We start from the raw sequence: 12,384 nt of genomic DNA on the forward strand, positions 1-12,384 counted from the left end.
CCTAATTTTCTGAGAAATTGCCACACTGGCATTCAAAGGGGTTATACCAGCTTGCACTCCCACCAGCAATAAAGGAGTGTTCCTTTTGCCCCTTATCCTCTTCAGGATAAGTGGTTATCAGTGTTTTTTATCTTGGCCAATCTTACAGGTGTAAAATAGAATCTCAGAGTTGTTTTGATTTGCATTTCTCTGACGACTAAGGATGTTGAATATTCCCATAAGTGTCTTTCAACCGTTTTCGATTCCTCTGTTGAGAGTTTTTTGTTTAGGTCTGTACTCCATTTTTTATTGGATTATTTGTTCTTTTGGTGTCCAATTTCTTGAATTCTTTGTTTATTTTGGAGATCAGCCCTCTGTCTGATGTGGAGTTGGTGAAGATCTTTTCCCATTCTGTAGGCTGTCATTTTGTCTTGTTGACCATGTCCTTTGATTTACAGAAGCTTTTCAGTTTCAGGAAGTCCCATTTATTAATTGTTTCTCTCAGTGTCTGTGCTACTGGTGTTATATTCAGGAAGTGGTCTCCTGTGCCAATGCGTACAAGTATACTTCCCACTTTCTTTCCTATGAGGTTCAGTGTGGTCGGATTTATATTGAGGTCTTTGATCCATTTGGACTTGAGTTTTATGCTTGGTGATAGATGTGGATCTATTTTCATTCTTCTACATATTGATATCCAGTTATACCAGCACCATTTGTTAAATATGCTTTCTTTTTTCCATTTGATATTTTTTGCTTCTTTGTCAAAAATCAGGTGTTCAAAGATGTGTGGATTGATATCCATGTCTTTGATTCCATTTCATTGGTCCTGCTGTCTGTTTTTATGCCAATACCAGGCTATTTTCAGTACTGTAGCTCTGTAGTTGAGTTTGAAGTCAGGGATTGTGATGCCTCCGCAAGTTCCTTTATTGTACAGGATTGTTTTGGCTATCCTGGGTTCTTTGCTTTTCCATATAAAGTTGAGTATTGTTCTTTCAAGATCTGTAAAGAATTTTGCTGGGATTTTGCTGGGCATTGCATTGAATCTGTAGATTGCTTTTGGTAAGATTGCCATTTTTACTATGTTAATTCTGCCTACCCATAAGCACGGGAGATCTTTCCATTTTCTTGTATCTTATTCAAATTCTTTCTTCAAAGATTTAAAGTTCTTGTCATATGGGTCTTCCACTTGTTTGGTTAGAGTTACTCCAAGATATTTTGATTTGTGGCTATTGTAAAGGGTGATGTTTCTCTGATTTCTTTCTCAGCCCATTTATCATCTGTGTAAAGGAGGGCTACTGATTTTTTCGAGTTAATCTTATATCCTGCTACATGACTTGTCTGGGACCAGCCTCAACAAAACACCACTTGCCAGGATCGGTGCGTGGAGATTTAGAAAAATGAGTAAAGAATATGAGGATGCATAAAAAACAGTAAAACAGAAACCATAGAATAGTACCGGGAGGGCATTCCAGTGAATACTGAAATTTTCCGAGTTTAATTTTCCATACACTTTTATACCCCAATACAAAAGGGGGACAAAGGCAACAAAAGACTTCTTTAACATGATACAAAGGACAGGACAATGGCAATGGGTTTTTGATGCTACTGCACATACTGGCTTTGGGGGAGCCTAGGCAGTTTGGATGCTCACCTTACTAGACCTGGATGGAGGTGGGTGGTCCTTGGACTTCCCACAGGTCAGGGAACCCTGATTGCTCTTCGAGCTGATGAGGGAGGGGGACTTGATCGGGGGAGGGAGAGGGAAATGGGAGGCGGTGGTGGGGAGGAGGCAGAAATCTTTAATAAATAAATAAACTAAAAAATAAAAAAAAGGACAACTTGAACAGTTAATTGCTTTAACACTTTGAGACATCAAGTCATTAGCATTGTTTAGGCAGTGAAGCCACCCTAGACCAAGTCTCCTAAATGCAGCCCTTTTCCAGGTAACCTCCAATTAAAAAGAAGCAAAAGCATGCTTGCATATCCTGACCATCTGTCAGGATGGAAATCTGCTCACATTTTTTGGGCCTCCACAATTACTGGAGGTGTTTATGAGTTGTAGAAGTTCCTTGTGATAATTTTTGGGGTCGCTTATGTAAACTATCATATCATCAACAATAGTGAGAGTTTGACTTCTTTTCCGATTTGTATCCCATTGATCTTCTTTTGTTGTCTTATTTTCCTAGCTATAACCTCAAGTACTATATTGCATAGATATGGAGAGAGTGGACAACCTTGTCTTGTTCCTGATTTTAGTAGGATCACTTTGAGATTCTTTCCATTTAGTTTGATGGTGGCTGTTGGCTTGCTGTATATTGCCTTTATTATTTTTAGGTATGTTCCTTGTATTCCTGCTCTCTTCAAGACCTTTATCATAAAGGGGTGTTTTATTTTGTTGAAGGCCTTTTAAGCATCCAATGAGATGATCGTGTGGGTTTTTTTTTTCTTTTAGTTTGTTTATATGGTGGATTATATTGACAGATTTTTGTATGTTGAACCAGCCCTGCATCTCTGGGATGAAGCCTACTTGGTCATGGTGGATGATTTTTCTGATGTGTTCTTGGATTTGGTTTGTCAGTATTTTATTGAGTATTTTTGCATCGATGTTTATGAGTGAGATTGGTTTGTAATTCTCTTTTTTAGTAATATATTTGTGTGGTTTGGGTTCAGGGTAACTATAGCCTCGTAAAAACAGTTTGACTATCCTGTTTCTAGTGTGTGGAACAATTTGAGGAGTTTTGGTATTAGTTCATCTTTGAAAATCTTGTAGAATTCTGTGCTGAAACCGTCTGATCCTGGGTGTTTTTGGCTGGGAGACTTTTGATGACTGTTTCTCTTTCTTTAGCAGTTATAGGTCTATTTAATTTGCTTCTCTGGTCTTTTTTTTCAGCTGTCAGTCATCTTGGAGGAAGATGCAAGATGAAAATAATTGTTTATTAGATTTAAGGCATGAGAATTTAGAAAATGAAATTTCAAGGACATTCTTTTTTAAATAATATATGACCCCTGTAACAGGAAGTTGAATAGACAAATATGTAAGACTATCACCCACTAAGCATAATTAAGAATTAAGTTATAAAATCTGGGAGTAGCCCTGTCTAGTTTCGAGTTCCAACCATTTCCTTTTTTTCTTTTATTATTATTATTAAAAATTTCTACCTCCTCCCATTTCCCTCCCCTCCCCCCAATCCCCCTTCCTCTCCCTCTCCAGTCCAAAGAGCAGTCAGGGTTCCCTGCCCTGTGGAAAGTCCAAGGTCCTCCCCACTCCATCCAGGTCTAGGAAGGTGAGCATCCAAACTGGCTAGGCCCCCACAAAGCCAGTACATGCAGTAGGATCAAAACCCAGTGCCATTGTCCTTGGCTTCTCAGTCAGCCCTCATTATCCGCCATGTTCAGAGAGTCCAGTTTTATCACATGCTTTTTCAGTCCCAGTTCAGCTGGCCTTGGTGAGCTCCCATTAGATCAGCCCCACAGTCTCAGTGGGTGAGTGCATCCCTCGTGGTCCTGACTTCCTTGCTCATGTTCTCCCTCCTTCTGCTCCTCATTGGGACCTTGGGAGCTCAGTCCAGTGCTCCAATGTGGGTCTCTATCTCCATCCATCGCCAGATGAAGGTTCTATGGTGATATGCAAGATATTCAGTATGGCTATAGGATAGGGCCATTTCAGGCTCCCTCTTGTCAGCTGCCCAAGGAACTAGATGGGGACATCTCCTTGGACACCTGGGAACCCTCTAGGGTCAAGTCTCTTGCCAATCCTAAAATGGCTCCCTTAATTAAGATATCTACTTCCCTGCTCCCATATCCACCCTTCCTCCATCCCAACAGTCCCATTCCCCCAAGCTCTCCCCATCCTCCCCTTCTCACTTTTCTCTCCCCCTTACCCTCACCCCACCTCCACCCCCAAGTTCCTAATTTTTGCCCGGCAATCTTGTCTACTTTCAATATCCAGGAGGATAACTATGTTTTTCTTTGGGTTCACCTTATTTAGCTTCTCTAGGATCACAAATTATAGGCTCAATGTCCTTTATTTATGGCTAGAATCCACTTATGAGTGAGTATACCATATTCCTCTTTTTGGGTCTGGGTTGCCTGACTCAGGATAGTGTTTTCTATTTCCATCCATTTGCATGCAAAATTCAAGGTATCATTGTTTTTTACCGCTGAGTAGTACTCTTATGCGTACATATTCCACACTTCCTTTATCCATTCTTCTGTTAAGGGGCAGCTAGGTTGTTTCCCTGGTCTTGATTTAATTTTGGTAAGTGATATTTATCCAGAAAATTGTTCCTTTCCTGTAAGTTTTCCAATTTGTGGAGTACAGGATTTTAAATATGACCTGATGATTCTCTGTATTTCCTCCGTGTCTGTTGTTATGTCCCCCTTTTCAATTCTGATTTTGTTAATTTGGATATTCTCTCTCTGCCTTTTGGTGTGTCTTCATTTTGACAATGAAACACCACACAATGCTGAGTGTGGTATTTTCCACTGGTGTCATGTTGATATTCAAATGTTTTTGATCATGTAGCTTTTTGGATTAGGAATACTCAGCCTGAATCCCATGTTTTACAAGTAGGAATTTAAATATTCTCATGGAATCTGAGAAAGAGATCCCAGAAGGGATGGTTAGCAGCAAGGTGCATACTGTTAAAGGACTACTAGGGCCTAGAGCCCTGGGATTGGACAAGTGCAGAGGCTTTGTTTTTTTTTTTTCTGTAATAGGTACTCTCAGCCTCTGCATGAAGAAATAGCCCTGCACAAATATCTCAAGCATCGCAACATTGTTCAATACCTAGGCTCTGTTTCCGAAAATGGCTACATTAAGATATTTATGGAGCAGGTGCCTGGAGGTAAGTAGACACTCTTTTGAATTTGCATTCTGAAAATCGCTTATGACAGTACAGTCTGAATATCATTGATTGTCTCACCATTTAACAAATGATAGACCTTTTTGGAAATTGGAAAATATTGGGTTTTTTTCAGAAGAGTTTTATACAACTTTGCAAAGGTCACATAAACAGTTTATTTCGGGCTTGTTTATTCTGCTTAAAATACTCACTGACTGTCTACTGAGTGCCAACATTGGAGACAAAGACTTGAAGAGAACAGTATCTCTGGCCTTGAGCTTTGCTCTTCTCAGTCTAGGAGTTTAGAGGTGGTTTGGAAAAGGATGGGAAAGGGACACTGGAAGTTTTTTATAATTTTATACATGCATATAATGCATTATTATCTTATTTATCCTACATTATTCTCTGCTGTCTCTTTTCCCTTCCTGGCGACCCTTTCTTCTTCCAACTAGTCTCTCTCTTTCATATCTTTTTTGCGACCCGGTGGGTTTAATTGGTTGCTTATATGAGAATGTTTATAGTTGTTTTTAAAAAAAAATTAGAGCACGGGTAACATATCAGTGTCTACACCATTAAAGAAAGTCACCACTACCACTATTAACTGCTAATAGCCTCACTGGCCTTCCCTATCCATGATGAAATATTGAATGGCCCAATTTTATGCAGCTCATAGGCAAGGTAACTTAAGTTGCTATGTGTTTATAATTGCAATGGACATGTCATTTTCAAATGGCATTGTTTCCTACAATCCCTCCCCATTTTCTGGCTCTTAGATTCCTTCCATTTCCTCTTCTATAATGTTCTCTAGTCCTTGGAGAAGAATGATAGAAGTGTCGCATTTAGGACTCAGAACTCAACAATCCTTTATTCCTAGTACTTTGACCAGTTACAAGCCTGCATTAACCACTTCCTACTACCAAAAGACTTCTCTGGCCACATCTGATAGCAGTACTAGTCTTTGGAGTATAAACACAAATATATATGTAATTGACATGTCTATTAGCTAAGCAACAGTAATAGATTCTCCTCTATGGCCTATGATCTACTCAGTTATAGACTTTTGGTCACATTTACAGTACCAGGCATTTATTCCCTCTTGGGGAATAGAACTATAATACAACAGAAAATTATTGGCACCCCCTGTAACAGTTATGCCACTATTGCCTCAGTGTGCACATCTTGCTAGCCTGGTCAATATCAAAGAATGTAGGGTTAACCACCACGTATACCACTGACTATCTTTCTTCTCTACCAACCTGCATAATAACTTTATGGTCCTATGAAAAGTAGCCAGTAGATAGGTAGTTCCCTGGCCAATTCCAGTTTGATTTCTCTCCGTCCTGTAAACAAAGTGGGTGGTGTATTCAGAAGGAGTCCTAGTAACTAGTTCTGGTGGGCAATCAAGAGCAATGGCAATAGCCAATTTTGTTTTGAAAATCTCTGGGGGCCTTGCTGGTAAGCAAGTCATAGGGAGGTATCCCATACCTTGCACTGGAATTTTCATTTCAAAACTTTTAGCTTGGGCTGGAGAGATGCTTGGTGTTTAAGAGCATTTGCTGATCCCAGCACCCACAAAGTGCCTACAACTGTCTGTAACTCCAGTTTCAAAGGATCTTATGATACCTGCAAGCTCCTGCATGCACATTACACATAAAATCTATTTTGAAAGATTCATGTATTCTGGAAACAGTATTACCCACCCATGCAGGATACTTCCTGTCAGATGTTTTTAATTATATTTTTAATTAGTTTACAAAATAATGGGTTTCTTACATGATTTTAAATGCATCCTTAGTTTTGGTAAACCCTCTACCATCCCTACCTTTCCTCCATCTCCCTATGGCAACCCCCTTAAACCATTTTTATTATACCCAGTATCCCTAATACACACTTTCATATCACATTGGGCACAGTTACTTTTAAAGAGATATAGCAAAATAACAAATGGATAATAAAGCCAAATACCAGTGTTTTATATATGAAATCACTACATGTAACCAATGGAGTATTAGAAGTAATTGTTTTGATCTATAACTGGTAGTTTGAATGGGTCTAGTCATTAAGATTCAGTTTTCTGGTTAAATAAATTATAAAAAGTAGAGTAATAATTACTATAAACATTATTGGTATATTAAATAGCCCCATCTCAACTAACCATTGGGTAGGTTAAATGAGATAATACATGTAACAGCTTCTGGAAAGGTGCCTGGCAATGAACAAGAGCTAAGATAAATGTGTATGCATTGAAATAATAATAAATCTCATAACATTGTAATTGAATAGTGATAATCAGTATCTGAAAATTAGTATAAGGTTAAAAACATCACTATAGTTTATTCCCTGACCCATTACAAATGAATCTTTGTCATCCTGTTGGTTTTTGTTTATTTTTTGGTTTGGTTCCTTTTGTTTGTTTGGTTTGGTTTGGTGTTGCCATGTCACTTTCTAGGAAGCCTTTCTGCTCTCTTGCGATCCAAATGGGGACCAATGAAGGAACCCACTATCAAGTTTTATACCAAACAGATCCTGGAAGGCCTGAAGTATCTCCATGAAAACCAGATAGTTCACAGGGACATAAAGGTATGAGCTTCTCTAAACCATCAAAGTGGTGTTTTTTTAAGCCTTTACTATAGTATGGCAAAATAGTGTGCACACAGAGGGAGACAGCTTAGCAGGATAGCCCCACACTATCCTGACAGGTCCAGTCTTTTTAGAAAGAATTTATCAAGGTCCTATACTATAGGCTTTTGGTTTGCTTAAATCTGACTTTGCACACTCAATGCTGTTCTTTTTCCAAAGGGCGATAATGTGCTGGTGAACACCTATAGTGGAGTGGTAAAAATCTCTGATTTTGGAACATCTAAACGCCTTGCAGGAATTAACCCATGCACGGAGACCTTTGCTGGTAAGCAGAGCAGAACTGGCTGTGTGGTGCCATTTAAGCTCTCTTCTGAACCTGTGGTCCTCTAATAACTACTTATTGGTCACCTTTACAACAGAGTATCATTTGATTTTTCTAAATTTATTTAAGACTTTTCCATAGAATATAGTTTGATCATACACTTTCCTTTCCCCCAACTCCTCCAAGATCTTTCCTACTTTCCTACCCACCCAACTTAATTCTCTCTCCGTCCGACTCTCACTCTCTCTCTCTCTCTCTCTCTCTCTCTCTCTCTCTCTCTCTCTCTCTCTCTCTCTCTCTCTCTCTCTCTGGTGTGTGTGTTACAAAATGAAAATCAAAACAATCTTGTAAAAACAGACAAAAATACTAAAACAAAACAAAAAGTGTGTAAAAAACATGGAATCATCTGTTTTATGTTGGCCAGTTAGTCCTGGGCATGAACCCTGCCTGCCCAAGACCGTGGTTGATATACCAAATGACAATCTAAGATTTGCCCTTTGCTGGCAGGTATCAATTACAGATAGCTTCTTGGTTAGGGTTGGAACTTTGTGTCTCCTCAGTTTGGGGAGTGTTGTCTGTTTTGGACCTGTGCAGGTCTTGGGCATACTGTCATAGTCTCTGTGAGTTCATATGTGTATCAATCCTGTAGTGTCTGGAAGATGTTCTTGGAGCCATCTACCACTTCTGGCTCTTACCGTCTTTCTGACACATCTTCTGCATAGATCCCTGAGCCTTGAAGGGAGAGGTTTGATAAAGACATCCCATTTAGGGATGAGTGTTCCAAAGTCTCTCACTTTATGCACATTGTCCATTTGTGAGTCTGTGGTAATTCCCACCTACTATAAGAAAAATTGTCTCTGATGAGGGCTGAAACATTGATCTACAGATAATAGCAATATGTCATTGGGAGTCATTACTGTGTTCCCTTAGCAGATTTAGTAGGTTTTCAACTAGGCCCATGGCCCATCTATTTTCTCATGTTCTTGACAGTGTCATGTATGGGTTCCATTTCATGGAGTGGGTTTTAAATCCAATTGAAAAAGATATTGGTTACTCCCAATGTGTGCCTCTATTGTACCAGTTTATCGTGCAGGGCAGGTCACTGTCATAGGTGGCAGTGTTTATAGCTTCCTAATATGATATTTGCTTTTCTCCTCTGACATGTGTAAAGTAATTTCCAGCAACATGAACACTAATCAGTAGGGGGTAAAACTGCTAGTTGGGGGGATAGAAAGATGGTTCAGTGGTTTAGAGCACTGGCTGCTCTTCCAGAGAACCCAGATTCAATTCTCAGCACCCACATGACGGCTCACACAACTGTCTGAAATTACAGTTACAGGTGATCCAACACCCTCACAGCTACACCAATGTATATTAAATAAATAAAGTTTTAAAACTTGTTGTTGGCACTTGTTGTTAATTGATATCTCCATGTTTGATGTTATACGTAAGCTGTATCTTCAGCAATAAGGCATTCGATCAGGTTATGGCGAGTAACTAATAACTTTGATGATACCAGTGGTGTTTAGGGGTTCTATGGGACCCCTTTAGCCAATGACTCAAGAAGATGTAATCCATTCCTAGCAGTGAAGGTTTATTTGGTAGCATAAGATATCTAGTTTGTGCATTATCTTCCCCATTATACAGTGACTCCCTTTAACTTCCTTTCCTATATGGAAATATTTTGAGACGCTTCTAGAACAGCAAATTTCCATATGACTTTTCAAAGGCCTTTAATGATAATTGTCTATCTCCATATTCCCTTCTTTACTCCCTCCTCCCACCCCCTTCCTCATTTACCCCCCTTATTTTAGTTTCCCCTTTATCACTTTATAACACTAGACTCTATTTCCCCTTATTTGGAAGATCCTCTATTCCCTCCTAGTCCCTTACCTAACCTTAGACCTAACCTCTGGTTTTTTATCCTGAGGCTAATTATCCTGAGGAAAGAGGGTATGTGAAGTTGAAAGACTACATTCTGTCCACCTGTTGGCGATAAAACTCTCTGAATGTTGACAGGGACTGGATTCAAAGGTGATATAAATTGCCAGCTGGTTTTCCATTTACCAGACCAGTAGGTATAAGGCCTCTCATAAGCTACCTGTGGCTTTTTGGAGTTCCTGCTTAAATGCAACACTAGCTAAAATTTGATCCCTGGAAAGAAGTGCTGGTTTTTAATAAGGTTGTGGTCTCCTAGGGAGGAGCATGACGATCACAAAGAACATTCCTGACAGAACTGTGAAACAGCTCTCAGAACTTTATAGTTCTGAAATAAATAAGGTAGTTGATTGTCCTGTCCTTGAAATGGCCAGAGTTGTAAAATGGACAAATTTGGTCTTATCTGTGGTAAATAATGTTCCAGTTTTAAAAGACTTTTCTTCAATAAGAGAACTGTTGTGTATTAGTCCCTGGGTACCCACAGTGGAGACATGACCCCCTCCCAATTAAAGGGAATGTTAATCTATCAAAAATGACTTTTTAGTTATAAGTCCAGAGGAGGTACATGTGCCTTAAAATGGGACAAGACTCACCAGGACTCCATTAGCATTTTCCACATAAAGAATATGTTGAATCTTCACTTATGATTTCTGATATAAATATGCCCTTATTTACATATGAATATGTATATAAGACTGACCCCCCTTTTATCTTCTCATTTTACAACTGTAATTGAAAATAACATATCTTCCTCTTTGGAAGCCACAATTAGCTTGGCTATATGTAGCAAGAGGGGATCTGATATGACAAGGAACTATTTCAAAATCATAAAACACCAACAGTTTATTTCATAATTAGCATCCCTCAGGAGGAAAAAAATCACATGGAAAACACATGTATAATTCATTATTGCATATCACATTTCTCACGTAATTGGCTTAAGGAGGCATGAATTTTGCACTGCAAAATAATGCAGGGGTGTTTAGGGGATAATAAAGGAGGGATCTCATTTTGATGAGGAAATTCTCCTGCATGTAATTACTCTTTACAAAACAGAAGAGTTCTGTAAAGGAGTCTCAGCTGGCTGGTAAAGAACTCTGGTTATGGTGGATAATGGTGGAACTTTTCCTCATAGATGCTCTGAAATTTTCTGAATCTTGTTAGGAGAAACAATAATCTCAGGCAGTTGCATGCCCTGAATCCCTTCCTTCCTATGTTCCTATGAAGGGCCTTTGCCTTGGGTATGATAAACTAATTACAGTAACAAAACTCAATTTTGAACAGTGTTGGGGCTGGAACCAGGACCATGCCAGTGCTCTATTACTGAACTACACACTGAGCCTTTTTGTCCTTATTGTGGTAGGTTTAACACTTTATGAAGATAAAACTTAGTGTCGTTAGAGCAACCATTTGAAATGCATAATTCAATGGTGTCTGGCAAATTTACCACATCCTACAGCCATTGCTCCAATTCCATTTTTAAACATTTCTGTTTCCCCTGCAATATCTCTGTGCCCCCGTGCAGCCAGCCCTAGTTTTAATTCCAGACAGTCACTGAATTGACTCGGTATGTGTGCAGATTTGCATGTTTGGGATATTCCTGCACATGTAATGTGGCAATACACATTCTAAAAACGTTTACCTTCCTCACTTAGTGATGTTTTCAAGGCTCATCCAGGACTTATTTCCTTTCCACCCGAATAGTCTCCCAAATTATGAATGATAAAGGTTCTTCTGTGACCACTCACACAGGAACCTTTGTGTGAATGTATGTTTTTATTGCTCTTACACACATACTTGCCGGGCGATGGTGGCGCACGCCATTAATCCCAGCACTCGGGAGGCAGAGGCAGGAGGATCTCTGTGAGTTCGAGACCAGCCTGGTCTACAGAGCTAGTTCCAGGACAGGCTCCAAAGCCACAGAGAAACCCTGTCTCGAAAAAAAAAACACACACACATACTTAATATTAGAACAACAACATGAACTTTATTTGGTCTTTAGCTATAAATACCCTTCAATCAAAGATGAGCAGTCCCAGTTTCTGGCTCAACAGCTTGTTTCTTGTGTCACCTTGGACATATAAATTACTATCTATCTCTCAGATTTTTATTGAGTAAAATGACACGGGACATATTTTTCCTGAAAAAAAAAGACAACATACATGTCTATTCTTCCCAGATAGACAGTTCATGATAGAACAAAGTATGGATACACCAACGTCCACTTCAGTGAACCAATGAATTTTATTGGGATTACTTACAGGAATAGGATGAGAGGTTACTTACAGAAACAGAAATGACTCAAAGACAGCTGTATCACCAAAGCCTACTCCAGCAAGGGTAATAGCTCACCAAAGCTGGGAACCTGGAGCACACTATATAGCCTGTAGGTAGCCTAAAAGGTTGGAGAGTGAGTGCCCTTTCCAGGTTGTTCAGCTGTTCTAAGCCTCTTCTAGGCAGCATGGCAGGGTTTGTTTCTTCTAATTAATTTGGTTGTTCTCTGCTGTTTCTCTCTCTTTTTTATTTTTTAAAGATTTGTTTATTTATTTATGTATGTATTTATTTATGCAGCATCCTGCCTGTAGGCCAGAAGAGGCCAGAAGAGGGCACCAGATCTCATTACAAGTGGTTGTGAGCCACCACGTGGTTGCTGGGAATTGAACTCAGGACCTCTAGAAGAGAAGTCATTGCTCTTAACTGCTGAGCCGTCTCTCCAGCCCT

General features: G+C 39.4%; 1 protein-coding gene across 1 annotated transcript in view; it reads left to right on the top strand.

Moving 5' to 3' along the window:
• Window positions 1–12,384, top strand: part of Map3k15 (mitogen-activated protein kinase kinase kinase 15) — a 120,703-nt gene that overhangs the window by 90,558 nt on the left and 17,761 nt on the right. Inside the window, exons 16-18 of the mRNA XM_075958962.1 lie at window positions 4,699–4,826; window positions 7,273–7,403; window positions 7,623–7,728. Of these exons, the coding sequence (XP_075815077.1) occupies window positions 4,699–4,826; window positions 7,273–7,403; window positions 7,623–7,728 (365 nt within the window). The remainder of the gene's footprint in view (window positions 1–4,698; window positions 4,827–7,272; window positions 7,404–7,622; window positions 7,729–12,384) is intronic.

This window comes from Microtus pennsylvanicus, chromosome X (assembly GCF_037038515.1).
Source record: "Microtus pennsylvanicus isolate mMicPen1 chromosome X, mMicPen1.hap1, whole genome shotgun sequence".
In the NCBI taxonomy this organism is placed as follows: domain Eukaryota; kingdom Metazoa; phylum Chordata; class Mammalia; order Rodentia; family Cricetidae; genus Microtus; species Microtus pennsylvanicus.